The sequence below is a fragment of the Vespa crabro genome, chromosome 17 (genome assembly GCF_910589235.1).
Source record: "Vespa crabro chromosome 17, iyVesCrab1.2, whole genome shotgun sequence".
In the NCBI taxonomy this organism is placed as follows: Eukaryota; Metazoa; Arthropoda; class Insecta; order Hymenoptera; family Vespidae; genus Vespa; species Vespa crabro.
In genome coordinates, this window is record NC_060971.1 from 5,658,326 (window position 1) to 5,682,010 (window position 23,685).

The 23,685-nt window shown below is 31.0% G+C and overlaps 3 protein-coding genes, 1 long non-coding RNA gene and 1 other non-coding gene across 9 annotated transcripts; 1 reads left to right on the forward strand and 4 right to left on the reverse strand.

The window, feature by feature from the left end:
• Positions 1–1,077: 1,077 nt before the first annotated feature.
• Positions 1,078–6,534, reverse strand: LOC124430243. Of its 3 annotated transcripts, XR_006943710.1 has the most exons (5): positions 6,081–6,534; positions 5,244–5,755; positions 4,851–4,989; positions 1,366–3,819; positions 1,078–1,206 (listed from the first exon to the last, which is right to left on the reverse strand). It is a non-coding gene; the product is annotated as an uncharacterized LOC124430243 (long non-coding RNA). The 3 variants fall into 3 exon arrangements; XR_006943711.1 differs by having other exon boundaries at positions 1,366–1,720; positions 4,851–5,755; XR_006943709.1 differs by having other exon boundaries at positions 4,851–5,755.
• Positions 6,535–7,280: 746 nt separating this feature from the next.
• On the forward strand, positions 7,281–7,354 carry Trnan-guu. Its single transcript has one exon. It is a non-coding gene; the product is annotated as a tRNA-Asn (tRNA).
• Positions 7,355–8,530: 1,176 nt separating this feature from the next.
• Positions 8,531–10,156, reverse strand: LOC124430241 (5'-AMP-activated protein kinase subunit beta-2-like). 2 transcript variants are annotated; one of them, XM_046976520.1, is made up of 5 exons: positions 9,999–10,156; positions 9,668–9,871; positions 9,259–9,534; positions 8,944–9,174; positions 8,531–8,869 (listed from the first exon to the last, which is right to left on the reverse strand). In XM_046976520.1, exons 2-5 carry the CDS (start codon positions 9,851–9,853, stop codon positions 8,723–8,725), a joined length of 840 nt encoding a protein of 279 aa, XP_046832476.1. In that variant the 5' UTR covers positions 9,854–9,871; positions 9,999–10,156; the 3' UTR covers positions 8,531–8,722. The 2 variants fall into 2 exon arrangements, with proteins under 2 accessions (XP_046832476.1, XP_046832477.1); XM_046976521.1 differs by having other exon boundaries at positions 9,668–9,907; positions 9,999–10,152.
• A 730-nt stretch (positions 10,157–10,886) lies between these two features.
• LOC124430240 (U4/U6 small nuclear ribonucleoprotein Prp31) lies at positions 10,887–13,307 on the reverse strand. The gene is made up of 7 exons (XM_046976519.1): positions 12,944–13,307; positions 12,689–12,886; positions 12,387–12,591; positions 12,121–12,290; positions 11,882–12,039; positions 11,251–11,766; positions 10,887–11,176 (listed from the first exon to the last, which is right to left on the reverse strand). The coding sequence occupies exons 1-7, from the start codon at positions 13,059–13,061 to the stop codon at positions 11,072–11,074; spliced, it is 1,470 nt and encodes a 489-aa protein (XP_046832475.1). The 5' UTR covers positions 13,062–13,307; the 3' UTR covers positions 10,887–11,071.
• Positions 13,308–14,036: 729 nt separating this feature from the next.
• LOC124430238 (centromere-associated protein E) lies at positions 14,037–23,685 on the reverse strand. Of its 2 annotated transcripts, none has more exons than XM_046976516.1 (13): positions 23,087–23,685; positions 22,695–22,929; positions 22,341–22,572; positions 21,829–22,160; positions 21,563–21,680; positions 21,029–21,338; positions 20,733–20,949; positions 20,518–20,659; positions 19,118–20,440; positions 18,444–18,960; positions 14,999–18,345; positions 14,728–14,898; positions 14,037–14,646 (listed from the first exon to the last, which is right to left on the reverse strand). In XM_046976516.1, exons 1-13 carry the CDS (start codon positions 23,238–23,240, stop codon positions 14,464–14,466), a joined length of 7,281 nt encoding a protein of 2,426 aa, XP_046832472.1. In that variant the 5' UTR covers positions 23,241–23,685; the 3' UTR covers positions 14,037–14,463. The 2 variants fall into 2 exon arrangements, with proteins under 2 accessions (XP_046832472.1, XP_046832470.1); XM_046976514.1 differs by having other exon boundaries at positions 18,444–18,963.

Here is a 23,685-nt window from a genome sequence, read left to right on the forward strand (position 1 = left end):
GGGAGGGGAGGGCGGTCTTAGCGAGCAAAGGAGGCGATCGTCGGAGGCTCCGGAGCCACGCCGCGTAGAGTAGGTACTACCTCCGGACGTTTTTACTGCTACCCAGCTCCTAATGGGATCGAGTCTCCATAATTGAATTTACGAACGAGCCGTATGCCCGAGCGAGCGCGCGCGCACGCACGCACGCACGCTCGTACGTTTTCTATGGTCCGTCCTCAAGGCAGAACACGTGACATTCCCATCGCCTCCAATGTGAAGCCTCGAACTCTACTTGTGATTTTTCCTTCATCCTATTTCTTTCTATGATTTGAAACTGGCTCTGACCAGTCGGGTGGAGTTAGCACGATAAAATCCTTTTTCTTTGCTGAATCAAGAAAAGTAATTGACTGGTGACAAAAATAAGTAGAAATAGTGCGATTAGAGGGAAGTATCGAGTATCATTAGGAAGGGAGAATGAACGATAATACTTATACAAATTGGCAATTGGACGAGTTTCTGTGAAAAAAAGCAGAGAGAGAAAGAGAGAGAGAGAGAGAGAAAAGGCAGGATAGATAGAGTGAATCGTACGAACAAGGGGAAGTCGAATAAGAAAAAGGCGAGAAAAACGTCGATATTCTCAACTTTTTTATATTCTAGTATATATAGACCTTACTAACTAATTAGATTAATCAAAAGCATATAGATGCTACCGAGTTTGGCCAATGATGAAAAGAAACGTTCGATCAAAGGTACACTTATTACGAGAATCGCCGATGATAAATATGAAAAGAATGACGGTAATAAGACGAATCACCATGGCCGTTTGTTCGCCGAAAACGTAGACCTCGCGGCAACATAAATTCCCTTGGCGCTCGGCTGTTACGATGAAATATTCGTTTGCGTACGGCGTTCCGCATATATTCGAGCGTAACGAATCGTTCGAAGCGTAAGCGAATATTATTAATCGCGGGTACTAGTTCGCACGGATATATATTTGTCATCATTAGCCGTTCGCAAGAGTGTACATACATACATACATACATACATACATACATACATACATACATACATACATACATACATACATACATATATATATTTATTTATATATATATATTCTGAGTGTTTGTACATGCTATAATCCGAAGCTTACAAAGCGATGGATGTTTTAAAGGCATCGGCGGGTCCAGCTGGAGGCAATGCTGCTGCTGCTTCTTCCAGATAAATCTTAAGGGTGGGTGGAGGAGGTGGAGGCGAAGGGGGAGGAAGAAGAGGGATTTGAGAGGAAGAGAAAGATAGATAAATAGAAACTTTCATTAACTTTCGAGCTCTCGATCGTTGTTGTCATCATACCTTCTCCTCCTTTATAAAGACGATGGTACTTACCATGTTTCGTTATTCCAATACCGCGAAGTGATTCGAATATCCGAAAATGGCCGATGAGAAGAGTCGTTTATTTCTTTCTACCTCCTCCTCCTCTTCCTTGTCGTCGTCGTCGTCGTCGTCGTCGTCGTCGTCGTCCCCCTCATATCACCCCAACTCGAGCTATATCTCAGCAGAGAAATCCAGCATGCGGGAACGTTTCGTTTGTGATGCATCAGATCGAAGATAGCGGGACACGACCTAACTACGATGAGATTGCCAAGAGCATTTCACCGGAAGCATTTATATTTACGATGATTTCTTCCACGTCGTAAAGAGCCACGTGTACCGAGGGAACTCTCTTTGGTATTTTTCAACTCTAGCAAAATAATTATACGCTCGATTAACGTTTAGACTCATCTACTTTTATCTTGATTACATTTGATGCATTCCAAGAGAAAAGGAAGAAGAAGGATAAAAAGAAGGATAAAAAAGGGGATAAATACGAATACTTGAACTAATTCTCTCCTTTTTCTGTATACCTATCTATCTTTCTTCTTTCTATTAAATCGGAAATTCGGATTTAATGATACCGACCAGTTTATACGCGATCGTTGCTTCATTAACTTTTGATATCTATTAAGAAAAACACGGTTATCACACATTTAGTGCTATTTCCTTAGGAAAGTGCGTTCTTTTCTTTTTTTTTTTTTCTTCTTCTTCTTGTTTCTCTTCCCTCCCTACTTCTTCCAAGTTTTTTACATGTCACCGGTAACGCATGAACCATACCAAGAATCTTTTTTACGAGTTCATAATTATCCATACGCGCGATTATTCAAAGATCAGTCTCGTTTTAGATCTGCAAGAAAATAATCGTATCGTATTGAGGGTAATAGAATAATATCGTATTTCATATTTCAACGTACGAACTCGTAAGTTTTACATTATAACAACGTTTATAAATTATAACTCTCTCGTATATTATCGTAGGCATAGAGACTATCACATAGAGATACACAACCCTTTCTCATAACTCGGCAACGAATGCGAAGCGTCTTTTTGCATGACCAGAAAGACCGTCGTAGTTAGTCATACTACGAATATGCTACGAGCCCATTTGAATTGCGAACGTTATAAGATATCCGTAGGACGGTAGAAGATATAGTTATGTATTACATGTATAATAGATATACATGTGCGGCAAGAGAAGGTTAGTAAGTATGCATGTACGTACGAGAGAGTGACGATATAATTTTAGCTAGGCGTTAGAAAGTGAATTACGAAAACGTCCACGGCTCGTAAATGCGTGCCACCGTTGCCCATTAACTTTGCTTGCTTTTTATTTGCACGAGCTTTGGAAGAGAGTATTGAAATAATCAAAGGAACAATCGAAGGACACTTTTAACGATCCCATCATAAAACAGTGATCGGTCGATGTTATTTCTTAAAAAAAGATACAAAAAAAGAAAGAAAGAAAGAAAGAGAAAAAAGAAAACGAAAAAAGAAGGAAAACAAAAAAATAAATAGAATTATAGCTAACGAAGTAAGAAAGTTTATCAATCCTTGCATTGCGTTGCATTGCATTGCGATACTAATCAAAGGCATGGACCCGAGCAATTACAAGAGTAATTACCTCGATATTATACAACGTTCGATCTCGGCGAATAGGCTTTCTAAAAGCGGCGAACGAAAGCACGTAGAGATAGGTACACCTATATAGTAGACAGACATTTTTCAAAGAAAGTACCGGAGAGCCAAGCTAATAATTCACGCGGCCGGTAATTACTCTTCGATATAATACAGCTCTAATCGGCTAATGAGCCGCGAAACTATCCTCGATGTGAGCTCGATCGAAAATCCGATCTTGGTTCGTCTCTCTCCCTTCTATCGAACTTGTTTTCTTGCTTTTACTCTTCTCTACGTGTTCACAAAGCGTTCGTTACGTATATATTGCATGATAAAGAAATAAATAAATAATCTTTAATTTTGCATCTTATCGAAGGCACATTGACGTGAAGATACTTCCTGGATACACGGACGTATGACTAAACGAGAGAGAGAGAGAGAGAGAGAGGGAGAGAGAGAGGGAGAGGGAGAGGGAGGAGACATTTATGCGACTTTCGTATCACGACGAAGAAGAAGATACGTAACGCATGTCATATCACGAGATCTTTACGACGCCGATGATCGTTCGAACGACGGCTGAGGGGCTAACAATGTCGAAATCTTTCCTTGAGCTCACGAGAATGGATCTAACGTCAAAAGCAAGAGTGCAAGATGACAACGACGAAGACGACGAGGACGACGACATGACGTCCTGGACGAGCGATTATCGGTCACGTCGAATCGCGTCGAGTCTCTCACAAACACTAACGATTTTACGATAGAAATCCTTCGATCATGATGATTATGATGATGATGATGATGATGATGATGACGACGACGACGACGATTATCTTATGGTTGTTGCAAATGTTCCTGATAAAAAATTACGATTAATATCTTGTAAATCATTCCTCTCAAATATATAAATATCTTATCATTAAAATGATAAGATAAATATCAAAGAAAAAAAAAAAAAACGTCGGAACAGATTTAAAGAAAATTAATGATTTATTGCATATTCACTTTCTGCAAATAATATTCTTTGCCTTTACTGTATATGGCTATCGAACGCAACTGACGATCTTCTTCTATTTACGACGTGTCTCGAAATTGTTTTCTTAAACGAGCTCCTGTCGTATTTCCCACGGCACGATGACATTCATTCGCATACATGCATATGCAAAAGAAACATACATTTCTTTAAATAAAATGTCTTGCATTCTTTTACTATACATTAATATCGAGTAGTCATTAATGCAAAAATACATGTAGTTTGGCAAATACCACAATAGATGTTCAAATCGAATAATCAACTTTATACGAAATATGATTTTGAAATTGTAAGCATTGCTCTTAGTAATTTCATCTAATTCAATCTATTATCGTTCAAAGGTATTATACGTGAGGTGTTATTAATTAGTATGTTTCTTTGCATATTAGTGTGGATAACGAAGGAGAAAGCATAGATCATATTTTACTGGCCGTTTACGACCACCGACGATGCTGCTTAACTCGACTAATTACAATCTAACTACTCGTCTAATTCAGTAATTAGCCTTATCCTCAAACAATACCTATACGATTTACCTGCATACGTGATATTAATTATTAATTTAATGCCACATTAATCGCACTATTGAAATAATATAATGATATTTTGTTTGAAATATTCGAAATTAAAATGTTAAAAAGTTATAGACGAATAGAAACAAATTATTAATTTCTAATTGTAAATACTCGAAAGCTCGTTAAATAAATATGACGTTTTCCTAAATATAATGTTAAAAATTCAATAATTATTTACCAAAGATCCAAAAGTATATTACCACGATACATTGGTAGAGACGAACGATATATCGTGGCAGTTTATCGTCGCAGTAAACATAATAGCAGTAGTTATTTACCTATTTGATGATTCCATCGAGTGAAAGTTCCATCCGTTCTGCGATTCGTGGTGCAGTACTAAATCCTTCCCCTTCCTCTTTTCCACCGTCGGTCACAGTCGAAGAAGGTCTTGTTCAAACGAGGACGTTTAATATCCAACTTAACAAAATAATTAACTCCTTGATACGTTTCTCGTGTATTAAATAAAAGAAATAAGAAAGTCCCTTTAATGGTTTTACTGTTTGTTCTGTCTAACAGATTAAAAGGGAAAAAAGAAAAAAGAAGAAAAAAGAAAGAAAGAAAGAGACGAAAAGGAAGAAGATCAAATGAAAAGAAAAGAAAAAATAAATAAAATATAATAAAAAAAGAAGAATAAGAATACGAATATAGTATCCGGATATAGTATAACATACATATATGATGCGATGTGAGGTATTAAATGACGTGACGCGTTCTCGCTTACGAACGAGCTAACCCATTTTTAACGAGATATTTCCGCATAGTCGCGTTAGCACGGCCACGCACGCGAAGATATTTCGACGCCGCCCCTGTCGACCATGTCGGTGCTAAATGAACCATCAGGGCCACCATAAATCCTTGGATTATCAGATGTGCAGCCACGGAGTTGGCCGTCCCACGGATATAACGAGGGACCACCGCCCAGCGTAATGGAAGCACACTTGCTGTCGACTCTCGAAAGATACCTTCGAGATTGGACCAAGCCACAGAACATGGTCGTCGTCGTCTTCGTCTCGACGATTCGAATCCAGACGCCACCTGACACACCGTTGTTCGTTCTCAGTAAATTCCCTTTCCTTTATCTCCCTCTCTCTCTCTCTCTCTCTCTCTCTCTCTCTCCCTCTTTTTATCGCCTTTCTTTTCTCCTTTTTTTTTTTCATTCAAACCTTAACGTTTCGTTTTATATCTGTTCAGAGATACGAAAAGAAATTTTCTAATTATTCGACTTAACAATAAAAACTAATACACTTCGTGTAAAATATTGTAAAAGAGATGATAAATTAATAAAACTATTCACTTAAATATATATATATACATTAATTATGTTCATCGAAACTCTACGCTTACGATAAGATAGAAACACGATCGGATATCGTCGAAGAAATGTTTGCTAATCCCAATATATGTTCAAAGTAATTTTCACATTCGTTTATGAATAATAAGGGAAATATTCAATGGATCGATATGTTACATCTTCGTCGAAATCTGTCGAGGATCTTTTTCAAACTGACCTGGATAAAGACGAGAAACATTGTTAATTACACGCTCTTGGTCGCTATCGATGTCGGCTACCGTAGGAAGTAACTCGGCCTCAGGGTCCTCTGTGCTCGTTGTAAAGATGGCATCGTGCACACTAACGAGTAACAAGTGGCGTGACGTTTCAGTTAAGCTTTACTCTCCTCCTCTTCTTCTTCTTCTTCTTCTTCTTCTTCTTCTTCTTCTTCTTCTTCTTCTTCTTCTTCTTCTTCTTCTCTTTCCTTCCTTCTTTCCTTCAGTTTGCTCACGGCACTGCTAAAGAGATATCGGTATGCCACGACGAACTACCTATCGCCTCACCTCTGCTGGACTAATTAACGCTGAGATTCATTATCGACACCTTGGTTACTATTACATTGTGGTCTCTGTCTCAATTTCAGGTTAAATATATTTAGTGACCTGCGAGATTGATTTTCTATCGTAATTCTTTTTTTTTATTTTCTTGCCAACAAATTGAAATTAATTAATAAAATTTGATCGCCATAATGTCTCCTCATATTTCATTTTTTCAGTCTTGAAAATTATATTTTTTTCATGTAAACCTATCTCTCTCTCTCTCTCTCTCTCTCTCTCTCTCTCTCTCTCTCTCTCTCTCTCTCTCTCTCTCTCACTTCGTCTCTAAAAGCAAAGAAAATTATATTAGTAAAATATTCACGATGTGTTTCGTAATAAAAATAATCTTTCTTCAATGATAGGTTCACTATGTTAACTAGAAATTTGTTCGAGGCGCAAATAAGCAAATGGTTAATGGAAGATGCCATTTGTAAGCCGCAGATACACTTACTTTGCATATATATGCATTTGCACGCAGAATTAAGTTAGTTACGCTTAAATGCAAATTGATGTGTTAATCGATCTTTTTAAAGCCAGCGACCGTACCTGTCTAATCCATTTCATTATCATCTTTGAATATCTAAAAGTATGATATTTCGTCAGTCGACCAATTCCCACGTATTTCGTACTAGGACTTGCGCAAATGTAGAAAAAGTTGCATACATTCAGGCGACCAGTTATATTAAATGAATAACAAATAATAAAGATGTAATTGGATGTATGGCATGTTTTCCTAAAAAATAAAAATCACACCTATATTATCATTTATTATAAAAAAATTAAGTATTTATTGAAACTAGATTTCGATCTTTTCTATATTAAAAAGAAATCATTTCCCAAGAGCCTCCGTGGCGCAATCGGCTAGCGCGTTCGGCTGTTAACCGAAAGGTTGGTGGTTCGAGCCCACCCGGGGGCGAATTTTTTTTTTCCTTTTATATTATATACAACTTGAAATTTAATGAAATTATTCATGTTCTCACATTGTAAAAAAAATATGTGTAATCAATACCCTTTAATTTGCTTAACAAAATATTATATATGATAAACGAATATGATGTATAGAAACAAATAAAATTTATCTAATCCATGTCGCAGATTGCCATGTAGAGAAACGATGACGTTTATTTTAATGTGTTATAAAAACCGAACGCATCACAATTATAATACAAGACTCGATGCTTTGAATTTTTAATTTTCCAAATTAAAATGCGAACAATAAGATCGAATTGCTTAGCAGTTAAAATTTACATTACCAATTTAGCTATCGTCGGTAAAACATGTATTTATTATTACACGCTTATCGAAATGCACGCTGTTACGTGATGTGAGTAAATATGATGTTCTGTATTATCGACTGATTATTATGACTGGAAACTGATTGCAGCGCTAACGAGTATATACGATGAAATTTAATTGTTTAGAATCATATAACTCTTTATCCTCTGATACTGAACGATGTTATCAATTAGTTTATTCATCTTTTATAATCTTAATACTCGATAAATTGTAATTCTTTACTATTAAGAAATGAGTCGTATTCGCCAAGTATTTGGCCTTGAAATCAATTACTTTTTTTTTCTGCTGCTTCTGTATTAACAATTTCTAAGCCTTGCGATAAATAATATAATATTATAAACGATTATGATAAATTAATGTTTGACATTATCAAATACAAAAATGTGTATATTATTCCGAATGGTTGAGAAATTAAAAAAAAAGTATCGTTTTTCTTTGTTGTAATTCGGTTTTGCACATTACTACATTACTACATTACTACATTTACACATACCATTTGACATATTTACACATATTATTATTTGGACGTCTACTTTCGGTATGCGAAAGGACTGCCCATCAACTCGAAGTTTCCCATTCGGAATAACAGTTATAATCAACAATAATATTTAAATTCTAATTTTGACATAATTTCGTAATAAGAAACAAATGTTATAATTCTTTAATTAATATTACAAATGATTAAAGAGAATGTACTATTTTTCATTCAATAATAATCAAAGCTTGTCACTCTCTTTTTTGCTTAATTACAAAGAAATATACGATAATATTATATTCTTTACAATTCTATAAAATATATATGATACTTAATAAGCTTTAATAAATAATAATTATATTATTTTACAATTGAGCAAATCTCTTGTCATTAATAGTTCAGCTTGCCTACAGTTTCTGATGTCTGAATAATGAATGGAATTCGTTATTCGTATAATCATATCGTTTAAAAATAATTAAGTATCACTTTTAAATGCAGGAATCATGTAAATCATTAAATTGGTTTATATAGTAGAGTAGTTACATATTTTTTTCGATAGCGATGCGTGGCTGATAAAACCATAACACTATCTTTAATACTTAAAGCGTATAAGTGATTCAGCATCACATGATTTGGTTCTGGTAGAAGAGTTGGTTCACACTGAAAAAATACATTATAATCAATACATATATTATTATAAACTAATACAAAATAATTCTCTCATAATTACTCACAGATAATGGCGTATCTTTATTAAGAATAACTTGTAATAAATGTGGTGGTAAGATTGGCGGTCCAACCACTTTATCCCATGGTTTATGAGGTAAAGTTTCTTGTCCATATTCAGTTTGAACGCTATTAGAAACACCTTCGCTGTCTTTAGCAAGAGCTTGGAAAACTTCAAAGTCTGATTTTCTTACGGATACTAAATTATTCTTAGAACCTGTACCATTATCAACTATTTTCTAAATAGACAATTTAATCATTATTATAATCATTGTTCTTAAAGTACTAATAAATTTAAATTAATTAATAGATCTATTTCTTACCAAACCAGGGTCATGCCTCCATTCTCCATCAACATAGAATTTATATTGATGTTCTCCTTCTGGTAGATCAATAATAGTAACAAAATCACCATGACTCTTTACCATAGGCAATGTTTTCCATCCTGTGAATGTTCCACTGATATATACTTGCTTTCCACCGCCTTCCCATTTGAAAACCGTAGGCAATACTTTGCTATCTGTAACTTTTGTACCCTCAGACACTGTATTTGATCTTGGACGTGGCCCACTAAAATTATCTCCATCCTGTTGACTTGTCTGCATAAAAAGCACATGTGTGTGTATTGTTGTGACAATATATATATATATATATATTGTATATGTATATATATATATATATATATATATATATATATATTGTCACAAAAAATTTCTTTTGATTGTTAAATACTTTTGTATAATAAGGCTCTCCTTCATCATGGGACGATTGAAAAACTAGCTTCTGATTAGGCTTTTTGTCAAAGACAAATGCCTGGCCTTCTTTTCCCGGGGAAGGTGGTGCATGTTCTTTACTGTGACGATCTCTACCTGAAGTATGGCCATGACCGACTGCTTGATTACTACCAGCATTTCCCATTATTATGCATCAAAGTCTCTAAATACAGAAATTTATTTTGAATACGTTATTTTGCTATAAAAAAAAAAAAAGATCATTTAAGAATTAAACTTTTCTTCCTTTTAAATGAAATTAATTAATTAAATTAAATTATTAAGTTTCTTACTTAATAAACGAAGTAACGCCGATGGATTTCAATAATTTATTTTTCGTATGACTCTGTGATATACAACGTAAAATTACTGGAAAAAAATATAAGTGCGACTTATAATAATATATAAGTGCGACTGCGTGCGATAAAACAGTGTTGTTAGTAGTAGTGAGTATATCTGACGTTTTTGGTGCCAACAGTAGGCGGGAAATATGAATTGAATTTATTCCTATTCTGTCTAGTTTTGTATAGGTTTACTATCAAATTAATATTAAATGACATTGTAAAAATTTGATATCCTTAATATTTCATATTTTCAATGTATTGTGTCCATGATTTATATATATATATATATATATATATATATATATATATATATATATAAAATATCTTGTCGATAATTAACGTTCCAGCTGTAAGATAAACATAATGAATATTCATGCATTTCATTTTTAAGTATTAATCAAAAACTTACAAATATTTAAATATCAACAAAATGATTAATATTTAACAATAATTACATGATATTAGCATAACAGAATATTGAGAGTATATACCGATCGGCAAAGTAGAAAACGGAATAAAATTACCAAGAATAATTTCTTTATCAATTGCGTAAATTAATAACCAGAGGAAATAAAAATTCCGAGAGATGTCATCACCGAAATGTAATCGATCGAACATACCTGAAGATTGCTGAGCTTTCCCGAAGATGGAATTCATTTTCATGATCTTTTTTATTAGATTATCATTACTGTGCTTTAAAAATCATCGTTACTGTTACGAGGATCACTCTATATATTTATGAGGTTATAACATTAATAAGTTCATTTGCCAGTATAAAAAAAAACACACATTCAATTCTAAGAATAAAAATTGAATATAATTAGACTTATTAATATTATAGCATAGTATATATATACATGTACGTGATTATGATGTTTAATCGTTATTTTTTTTTTTCCTTATCTATTCTAACGAACTTATCATTATGCGATAAATTATAAAATTTTGTACATGATATTTTTAACATTTAAATATTAAGTAATGATATTCCTAAATTTAACAGCATATAAAACACATTTACATTAAGATTTTTTCACTTTTAAGAAACCAGCCGTATTTGAAAAATATTTGGCATTAGCTTCATTTACTTTTTTCTCTGCGGCTTGCGGATTAACAATTTCCAAGCCCTACAATAAATAATATAATATAATATCTGATAATTATAAAGAATTAATATTAGAGAATATTTTGAAAATTTTACCTGCAACGGTGTAAATGCTACGCTTGAAGCCGTTCCAGAGACTTGTTTTTTAACAGTAGTACTTCCACCCCATTGCTGTTGTTTTTGTAAATTCTTCTGTAAAGTCTTTGAAATGCGTACTTTTGTTTTTTCATCGATTTGCGGTAATCTAATGCGTCCTGTTCCTGCCTTTCCAATTGTACCTCTTGAATATCCAAGATCTTCTTGGTAAGCGTCGTTCTCTATATCCGCAAAATTCATTCTATTTGCGTGTTTTCTGAATTCTGTTATCGCATAGCGTTCCTTCATTTTCCGAACACGCTTGCCACCACGCTTCTTTCTACTTGGATCAATTGGTTTTGGTAAAGGTTTTACAAATTTGACAGGAGGTGGTTCTTGTAATTTATCTAATTTCTTTTCAATTTCATCACGGAATAATTGCCCAATATGGCCATCTGTACTTTCGTGAAAAGCATCGACACGAGCAGCCAATGTACCCTTTGCTGCAACAAGTCTGGCCGCTTTCCTACGTAAATCCTGAAATAGTTTTATTGTTTATATACATATATATATAAACAAATATCTACTTATAATAATATCTACTTATTAAAATAAATAAATATCTAGTTATAATAATATTCTATAGACTCACAGGTGGTGCTTCTTGAACAATTTCAGAATAATATATAAATCCTGTATGAGGTAGACTTGTCATTTGTGAAAAGCCAGATAGTGTTGTTCTCTGAGATCCTAAAACTAATACATTGCAAGCCGGCATTTTGGACAACTTCGTCAAACCTCCAGCAACACCTAATAAGTCATGTAGATATGTTAAATGTTCAAAAGTTAATGTATCATTTAAAATTTTGAGATACACTTGTATAAACATACCCATAATTTTTGCAGCAGTAGATGCTCCAACTATTACAGAAAGATTTGGTGCTATAAAAGCCATTCTACTTTCTACATATTCCAATATTTTAGATTTACAATTATTTAACTCTACTGCCATATCACAGGCTTCGCATATAGCTTCCCTTTCTTCTTCGCTTAATAACTGCCTGTAATAGAATGTAATAATAACAAATATGTGATTAGAATTATAAGAATTCAAACATAACGAACAATTGTTTACCTAAGATAGATAAATTATTTACCCTTGTGTCGTAGAAGCTGTGACAGATACAACCATAATAGTAGCTTGTGTAAGAAATTGTTGTAGAGTTTCATTATTTTTTGCTTTATCTAAATCATTTCCAAGTTCTTGTACAGTCATAACATATTCTAATGGTCCTACTACCAAAGACTCCAGTTCTGGAAATCTTTTCGAGTATTTATCTCTTGTAAATCGATGTATCGTAGCTATATAAAACATAAAAATAAAAGTATGAATGAAAAAATATATGAAAAAAAATTGATTAGTAAGATCATACGCCATTCATTTAAAGAAATGAATTACCTATTTCATTATCTATATCGACTGCCATATTATTTGCTTCAACGATCAATTGATATTCTGGATCAGATTCAACAGGGCCTATGATATCTGCCGACTTTCTAGGTACTTTACTGTATTTTTCTATTTCAAACATTATCTTCTTCAACTCCTCAGAATCACGAAGTTTTGCTAATTCTCTTACCGAAGCAACTTTTACTTCTATAATAAAAACAAATTAATTAAAAGTTATAGACATAATATAAAATAAAAGCTAACCTTCTTCAATGGATTTAGAAATATTTGGTGGAATAAAATCTGGCTCTGGTTCTTCTATCATTCGATTGGAATCATCATTTTCTTCTAAATCTGCCAATAACTCATCGGCAAGAGACATTTTTATTATTTAATTCTTTATCTTTAAATTATTTATCTCGATAGAAATGCACTGCCGGCACTAATAAATTAATACTAGATGTCGCCAAAGTCTAAAGTAATATGGAGACATCCTCCAATCAGAATTAAGCATCGTACAATGATATTACAATGTTAAAATGTATAAAAATTATTTAAAGTTAACTCTCTCTCGTCTAATAATTTTATTAATTATCGATTTGTCTAAGTTTAAGCCTGATCCAAAATATCAATTGTTCGTTGAAGTCAATAATATAGCAGCCGATATAGATAATAAAATAAATAACTATTATGTATAAACGAATGGCATTTGCAAATTAATCGTATTTAATCAGTTTTCTGATATTATTCATTCTACTATTTTTATATTTTATTTACATAGCTACGATACACAGTTTCACAAGAGACCAATACTCGAAAAGATTTTCGTAACTCGAGTCACTGATTCATGTAATAACAAATTAGTATACAACCGTTCATATCGTCATCTCGGTAAATTGGTTTTTTAGAATGAAGGGATCTTTCGATCGATTAAATAATACAACACATTGCTCCGAGTTTCATTCGATATAATCGATCGTCGTCTAGAGAATGTTCTTTTCGTATTTACACTTTTACAAAAGTTTTTCTCTACGCTGTACACTGTTATCGGCGAACGATCAAAGCCACGTTTAAATTATATCGCTAGTACGCATGCGCAATTTTTCGAGATTTATTAAAGCGATTCTCGACCTCATTTTCGATATTTTTCGATTTTCCATCACCGCTAAATATGTTTTCTATACTTTTATGATTAGTTCGTATTGCATTTAGAGTTTCATAAAAATTATACATATATATACATATATATATATATATATATATATATAATAAATTATATACATTTATATGCATATATATATATATATATATATATATATATATATATATATATATATACACACATACATATGTAAATGCACATATATATATGCATGCACTAGAGTTGAATTAATCCTCTTCCTCTGCTCCTCTTAGCCTCGTCAAAAATATAGAGTAAATATATAAAATATAAGAGAGAATATGCTATACATAAAATAAATTTAAATTATTATTATTACAAAAATATCTAAAGATACAAACCCTTAAAAATAATCCATAATCTAGTAATAATACTATTGGAATCTGTAATTATTGAAATCATTACCTTATGTACTTATAATATGTAATCAATATATAAAAATAGTCATTTTCAATAATACTTTCATATGTACATAATGCTTTGCAATAGTAATAACGTTAATTATCCATATAGTATTTAAAATATAATGTTTCCTCAAGATGCAGATACAATTTTACATCGTAAGAAGATGACACTTTAGAAAATTTTTGTCTGTTAAATTTAATTAAAATCTCGGTGTGTTACAGGATATATCGTTTGGAGCAATGTTTGTTTCTTTTGATAGACTTTCAGCATTTTCAAATTCCATTATTTTCTTTTCAAGCTCTTTTATTCGTCGACACCGAGAGCGACACAATTGTTTCATGAAAGATTTTTCCTTTTCCAATTTCTGTATTTGTATGTGTTCCTGTTTGAAAGATAATTAAACATATTTATTTATTTCATTTAATGTTATAAAAGATATTACAAAAAAAGATATAATACTTACATCAACGATTCCACTACTAGTCCCACAAAACTGTATCTTATTAGTTGGTATAGTTTGAACATATTGATTTTTTGTATTGATATATCGATTTTTACACATGTAACATTCTTTCATATTAATGTCACTCATAACATGCCTAAGTTTTTTTATTTCGCCTTCAAGATGAATATTCTGGATGGGGGGAGAAAAAGAAAAAAGAAATTGCATAAAAATTTTTAATCCATTTTATAGATTTGTCACATTTATCACTTATATGAAGATATTCATATACCTTATTTTTAAAAGCCAAGACATTTTCTTCCAAATCTTTACATTTCTTCTGATATGGAAAACTTTCTCTTTGTATTTGTAATTGTAACGATGCGATCCTTCCATTTTTAGATACCAATTCGTGTTCCAGCTCTTGTATTTGTTTCTTTAAATTCGCAAGTTCATCATTATTGATCTCTTCATTTATATTACATTCAACATTACATTTTAATTGGTCTTTTTGTTGAAGCATTCCATGTGTAATACATTCTTGTCCATTAACTTCACCATTGAAATTAGATATATTTGATGTGTCAGTAGTTATTTTAGTTTGCAATTTTATATGTGATTTTTTCACATCATCGAACTTCGTAAGTTCATCTTGTAACCTTTTGTTTTCTTCCTTTAAAATACTTATTTCAACCTTCAACTTATCACCAGAATTATCATCATCAAAATATGAATATATCTTTTCTGTCAACTTCTCGTTCTCTCGTATCAATTCTTCTGCTTCCTCGTCTAATTCTTGATTTTTTCTTCTCAATTCTTCAAATTGATTAATATAATATTTTAAGTCTTTTTCCTTTTGACATAATAATATTTTATTTTCCTCCAATTCAAGTGTAATTTTACTTTTTTCATTTGAAAGGATATCATACTGTTCCTGTAGTGTTGTATGCACATTAGAAACGTTTTGTTTCATTTTATTTGATAGTAATTCTTTCATTTTTCTATTCTCTTCGAGTAAAGATTCATGTCGTTCCTTTGCACTTAACAATTCCTCTAATAAATGATTCTTCTTATCCTTTAATTCTGTTATACAATTATAAGCACCATCTAAATTACTCTGTAATACTTTATTCTTTTCCAATAAATCTTGCATGTTGGTTTCCAGTTTGATTTTACTGTTACTGTTTCTAAGTTTTCGTTCCAATTTCATATTTTTTTCCTCTAACTGACTATAATGTTCTTTTAATGTATCTAATTCCCTAAGTAAACTAATTTTTTCGTTATTTACATTTCCCAATTGTTTATTCAATTCTGCATATTTAACGTTTTCTAAATTTAACGTCTCCTTCATATTTGTCAGATGCATTTCATTGTCTACTTTCAAACTTTCCAATTCTGACATATGCTTATGTATGGTTAATATTTTTTCATTAAGTTGCTTTTGTAATAGTTCATACTCTGGTGTAATGCTTTCCAGTTTTGTTTTATATTCAGATAATGTCTCAGTTTTGCCTTCTAAAAGGGTAGTAACTTCTGCAATGCGTGCATTTTTATGTTCAATTTCGTGTTTCAATCCATTACAAATCGTTCTGAGGTCTTCTATTTCAATTTTCATTTTTTCTACGTTTTCATTGTTCTCCACCAATTCATCCATTTTCTTATTAAGCATAACATTCAGATTTTTTTCATTTATTTCAAATTCTTCTAATTTTTTTATTAATGCTACATTTTCTATTTTATTTGATTCTACCAATTCAACTAGATCTCTTATTTCGGCATTAAGTTTGGTAATAGATGCACTTCTTTTTTCCATCTCACGATTTAATTCATCATTGGCATTTGTAAAGGATTCAATATCAGCTTTTATTCTCTCTAAACTTTCATTACTTTTAGCTAATTCATCTGTTCTTATAGCGAGCATATTTTGTAAGTCTCTTTCATTCGTTTCAAGATTTTCTAATTGTTCCATGAGCTCTATATTTTTTATTTTATATGTTTCTAAGGTAGTACCTAAACTGTCCAGTTTTCCTTCATATTCTTCCCTAGTCCGTTTCATTTCTATTTCCAATTCAATCTCTTTATTTTTCATACCTTCTTCTATTAATAATTCTTCTTTCTTATTTATAATATTATCATCTTGTTGCGATTTCATTTCAGAATCTTTATTATTAAAATATATCTCTGCATTATCATAATCCATTTCGAAAGACTGAATTTTTTTCCTAAGTATTTCTCTTTCATCATTACTTTCTCTCAATAACCGTTCCAGATATGAAATTTTATCCAGTAATTCACGATGTTCTTCTTCTCCTTTTCTTATATCAGTTTTTAGTCTTTCCATTTCTATTTTTAGTTCTTCTGCACATAATCTAAGATGTCTCTCCGCATTTATACTCAGTTGTCTTTCGTTTTCAAGTTTTTCTCTTTCAGAAAAGAATTGTTCTTGTATAATATCAATTATTTCCTTTTCCTTTAATGTAATCCTTTCTAAGAACATAAAGAAAAGACTGTTTATAGATTTATCGAGAAAGTCGTTGGTTTCATCATCTTCTGTTGGTTTAAGAGATTTCATTTCATTAATGATACAGGTTCTTGCAGAATTTAAATCATCTTTAAGCTTTTGATTCTCATCATTTAATATAGATCCTCTGTTATGCTTATTTTCATGAATAGTTCTCGTCATGTCAATGTTTTCTTCTTCCTCTATGTTTTCCAAGTAGAATATTTTTTCCTTTAAATCGTCACTTTCCTTCCTACATTCATTGATTATTTGTTGCAAATCATTTATAGTAACTTCTTTTTGTTCTATATTTGCTTTTATATTTGCCATTTCCTCTTTCAAATTATATTTTTCATTTTCCATTTGTTCTTGTACCATTTTGTAATTATCAATTTCAGCATTTAAATTAATAACTTCATTTTCAAATCTCTTTATACCCTTGTCAGTAGTTTCCAACAATTGATTATTATGCGATACCATTTTGGATAATTCATCGTTGTCAGATTTTAACGTTTTGATTTCATTTAAAGCCTTCTTAAGATCGCAAATAACATTATTTTTCAGATCTTCTAAGTCGGCTTTCACATGATCAATACCTTCCTTTAATTTATTAACTTTAGATCTGTTCCTTTTTGTATCCTTCTTTAATGGGGACACGACATTAGTTTCATTCATATTAGCACTGTGAAGCCTTTCAATTTCGTTACATTTCTCTTTATATAAAAACGATAATTTAACATGATCATCCTGTAATATTTGTATTTCTTTATTTAAAAGAGAAACTTCTTCCTCTACAGAAGTTACATTTATCCCATCTAACGAAGAACCATCTAAAGATATTTCGGATATGTGTAAAAATGATTCTTCATTAGCTTTGTTTTTGAGTACCTCTATGTCTGCGCACTTGCGATTGAATTTCTCTTGCAAATTCTCTAATTTATCGGTTAACATTTTTGTCTTTAATTTTACATCTTTATTATTTTCATTTAATTCTTTCATTTGAACGCACTTAGTGCAAGAAATTATTTTCAGATCTGCCAACTTTTTGTTTAATTGTAAAAGATAATCTATTGTCCCTTTCGAATTTATACACTTTTCAAATAAAATATTCGACTTGTCATCGTCCGTTCCTTCGTCACCTGCAGCATTAAATGTACCATTAAATAAAAATTAAAGCGGCGCAATCCTTATAATGTTTGTCAATTATTATTATAATATATCTAATCCTGAATATTACCATCTGAAATATCCAAAGATTTTTTAAGGAGCTTTGCATTTTCCTCCGTTAATAACGTCACTTTCTCTTTTAATTTAATAAGTTCAGATTTTAACGCGCTACCATCCAATAGTAATTCTTCTATATTATTTTCATCCCTTTCGGTATTATTTTTTGAAGATGTTTTCAATTCAGTTTCTGGTAATGAACAATCTAAAAATAAAGCATTATCATCTTTCGTACTTCTTTCTTTATCATTCATGGACTCATTGATATTCGTGAGCGAATCAATTTCTTCAACATCCACGAAGTCTACATTTATATGTTTCTCTATGTTCGCACACGGCGATTCAATATTCGACGATATCGATTTATTTATTCCATCATCCTGATGACCAATACAAAATTGGCCCTCCTCCATATCCATTTTCTTTGATTTTAAACATTTAATTTGTTTATCAAGAATTTGGATTTCATTTAACAATTCCGTTTTTTCATTTTTCATCTCAGAGATTTGCTCATTTAAATCATTTGTTGTCTTCTAAAAGAAATGTAGAAAATCGTTATTAATTGTACACTTTCATATAAGCACATTAAACATAATAATAACAGAAAGAAGTGCAAAGTTTTTGAATTAATAACTTTTACATTTTCTATCGATAACGGAAAAATAAATTTATAGCGAAATGTCTTACCAAACAATCAGCTTTACTTTCCCTTTCTGCAGTCAATTTAGCAGATAATTCTTCATTTTCTGCAGTCAACAAAAATATAGTTCTTTGTAACTTTTTCATATCTAACTTAAGCCCTACCACATCACCCTTGATATCATGTAATTCTTGAGTTTTTAAATCGAGATCCGCCGCAAGTTCCTCATTATCGATATTGTCATTAAAACTTTCGGTCAAAACGTACAATTGCTTTTGCAATTGTTCCTTCATTTTTTTATTTTTTCCTGTGATAGATTTAATAAATACGTCCAAATCTAATAGGAGACTTTTAAAATTAATACTTCCATTAATGAAATTTCTTATATGATCGTAATCCGTTTCTATTTTTTTCCTATTTAATTCACTTAAAACATATTGCAATTCTTGGTTCTGTGACGTAAATATTTCATTCAATTGATGCAATTTCAAAATTTCACATTGTTCTATCTTATTCAAATGCTTATGTAATTTAGTAAGAACATCTTCAAAATCAAAATTATCAATTTTTTCATTAACAGAAAGCTCATTATATTCATTCATCTCGGCAATTATATTTTCTCTTTCTTCTAAGATTGATCGTTTTCGTTGTGCACGGACAGACAATTCTGCATCCTCTGCTTTTACGGGATTGCAATCAATTAAATTTTCTTTAATCACGAAAGGTAATACTTCACATGTTTTATTATTTGAATTTAATTGTTCTAACGATCTTCGAGGTTTTATAGGTGAGAATTCTATTAACTGCTTTCCCTGTTCTAATATATTCTCTATCTCTTTTGATTTGACTGTACTCTCTTCAAATTCAAAGTTTTCTTTCATGTCGATTAGCAAGGAATTCCTTCTCTCTTGTATAGGTTCTGTACTGTCAGTCATTAATTTTTCCGCATTCACTAATTTTTCTTTCAATTCTATATTCTCAGATTTGAGATGTAACATCTGATTGCCTAATTCAGAGATTTTTTCTAAATTTTCCATTTCGTGCCGCTTTATACTTTCCATAATTTTATTTTGCAATTTCGATAATATATATTTTACTTCAATTTCCTTAAAGGGCAAATCTAAAATTGTTCCATTTAAAGTCTCTGACGTATCATTTAACAAGACATCCACTTGTCCATTTATATCGGCAGTATTATTGGCATATTTTAATACTTCCAATATTACATTTTTTAATAAACTATTCTCTGATGTAACATTCATTATCGTTTGTTGTTGCAGGTCTAAATCCTCTTCCGTCTTCACTCCTTTTCCTTTCAATTTTTCTTGCGGCTTATCTACCCCCATTATAGTATATTGCTGTTTTTCATCCTAAAACGCATAAATAAATGCGTCTACTTACTATATAAGAACAAGAAAAGAAATTTTTTCGAAACAATTATACTTACGTTAACGTAACATTGATGATTCTCAATGTATATTTGCTTTTCCAATGTCGTAAACTCACGAAGCTCATCGAATTCCTGTTTTAAATATTTTATTCTTTCTCGTAAAACTTTTTCCGGCGTATTAGACGAATATTGATTATCACTAAAATAATAGAATATTATTAATTCTTTATTGGTATGATATTTCAATTATTAATTATAATTTTTGTTATTACTTTGTCTGACATGGTGTACCTTTCTTCTCGGGTGTACTCTCATAGATATCATAATTAGATTTATAAATAAGTACATCATCCACGAATGTAACACGATTTTGATGTCTATTTTTTGTAATATACATATCTCTATCACTGTCTATAGAATCTTCATTTTCTCTATCTTTTTCGTCATTAATTAATTCCAATTCAAAATCTGTGAAAGCTGTTTGAAATGCTGAAATTTACATAAATAAAATTAATATAGATAAAAATATAATAGAAACACAAATATGTAAAATTATAAAATTATTTACATTGATCCATTAAATCAACAGATTGAATAATACTTTTTCTACAAGACTTTTCTGGTGACATTTCTTTTATTGTGGGCAGACCATAGCTTGGTTGAAAAATTGATAAATTTTGTTTGAATGTAACAGCTCCTGCCCACGTTCGTCTTCTTTTAGATCTATATCCAAATGAGTCTTCAATATTTGTATTATTTCCAGAAACGATCTTGGTCTTTAACAATTCTATTCTTTCCTCCAAAAGTTGATTAACACGATCTTTTTCATGCAATCTGTTTTCCATTTCTTCGGCTGTTCGATTTTCCTGTTTCATTTTCTATCAACGAAAGAATATATATACGTACGTGTGTGTGTGTGTGTGTGTGTGTGTGTGTGTGTGTATATATATATATACACATATATATGCATGCAAATTTACTTCATATAATACTTTTATACTTGGAGCAATTCTTATTGCTCTTTCTACATTGACTGTATTACCGTTATTATTAATCTCTATTGTTCTAAAAAGCATTTTTAATCTTTTCAGTTGATACATACGTCTAGTTCCGTGTTGAGTTTAGCTATTTGTTTTGCGTAACGCTTCAAAAGAGCGGCATCAGACATAACTTCATTGATCTGTGGTTTATTTTTTACACTCTTAGCACGTGATGCAAATCTACACATAACAAACAAAATTATTGATAATAGTTGAGATTCGATTTGTTTGATTTCAATTGTTTCAGTTTTTTTTTTTTTTTTTGATAGTTTGAAATTATTCCTTATGATAAACAATATAAAATGTTTTAAATGTATAATATACTAACGACAATGTACACTGAGATTCTTCTAATGCAGCTGGTGTTATAGTGCATATTATTGCTGTCATAGCATTTCCACCTAAAGAAGCTTGTAACAATCTCGTTAATTTGCTATCTCGAAAGTTTACATATTTTTGTATATCTTGTGATTCACTTAATTGCTTTATTACTAATCCCAATGTAGAAAGAGACATATTGATATGTCGTCCCTCTTTAAAACGTTCTCCAGTAGCACCTGTTTGACCTGCTCTTTCAGAACCAGCAAGATCAACTAAGTTTAATTGAGAAACTTGAATTGCTCCATCTGAACCAGCGTCAGTTTCACGACTTTCTATAGTCTACAACGAATACATATATAAATACATATATATAAAATAATGATTTAATACTTTAATAATTTTTTTCTTTTTTTTTTTTTTAATGATAAATTAGAATCCAATATTTATGTACAAGGTACATAAGTTTTAAAAAGAATGTAAATAGATTGATAAAAGTTATAAACGTTTTTATATTCTTACAATGCGAAATATAGTATGGCTTCTGCTACTACGTTCATTCATATCAGTTTCTTCTATTCTCCTACTCTTGTTACCTTTTTTCATTATAGATAAAACATGTTCAGGACTATTTGTCACTTCTTCTTTACATTTCAAAACTATTTGGCCATTATCCTCATGCATTCTTAAGTCTGTTCCGCTTTTATTTAAGAGATCATTAACTTTTTCATTATATATTTCAAGATACGACACTCTGTAAACAAAAAATATATACTTTTAAACATGCCTTGCCATCTTCAGATTTTTTCTTATCTTCATTATTTTATTAACTTTATAAGTAATATATATCTTATATTCAACAGAAACAACATAAACCTTAATAAAAATTCTCTTCTCAATGTATTAGCAATGGCATCAAACATATGTTCAATAGCTAGTGTTATTATTCCAGGTTCATTTAAATCTCCCATCATAGTAAATGTCTTTCCAGAACTTGTTTGGCCATAAGCAAATACTGTTCCATTAAAACCATTTACTGCAGCATCGACAATAGGTTTTACCACAGTATCGAACACATCTTTATTTTTAGTTACCTCATCAAAAATGTGATCTAAAAGTGTAATATTACAATTGACATAAAAACAATCGTAAAACTTATTGATTACGTATTATTAAATTAGAAATGAACTTCAACAATAAATAAAGAAAAAAAAATTTTTATATATATATATATATATATATATATATGTATATATACGCGTTTATACCAAAATGAAATCCACCATCCCCGCGTTTTTTCATCTCTGCATCTGTAGACACTATGTAATTTCCATGTACTATCCACTGTTTCGGCAGATTTTCATCTTTCTCTCTTTTTATTAAAGGCCTAACCTTGATAGCAACTTTTATGCTATCTGACATTTTATCAATTTTTCTTTATATATTTCTTTAAACTTTGTATAATTTTTCACGTTCGTTTTTTTATTCTTTTGTATTTGTTTTTCGTTAATAATTCATATTTTACACTACATTTAAAATAAGTTGATGAACACCTTCACATTGACTCATCATTTATCCACGCTCTAAGAAACGGTTTGAAATTTATTCAAATTCAAATACTTGTGGTTTGCGACCTCAAACGGCATATACGAGAACGTTTATAGCATAAATTTACACGGGAGATGGGGATTATGTCGATAAGACTATTTTTGCGAGCTTAAATCCAACATAATATTTTAATTCTTATTATTCGTTATGTTTTATATTACAACTTTGCAAATTATATCACGTATAATAGCAAAATATTTCAGTCTAAATTTCACAAATACTATCTATTTTTATACATATTCTGTCGTATACACATGTA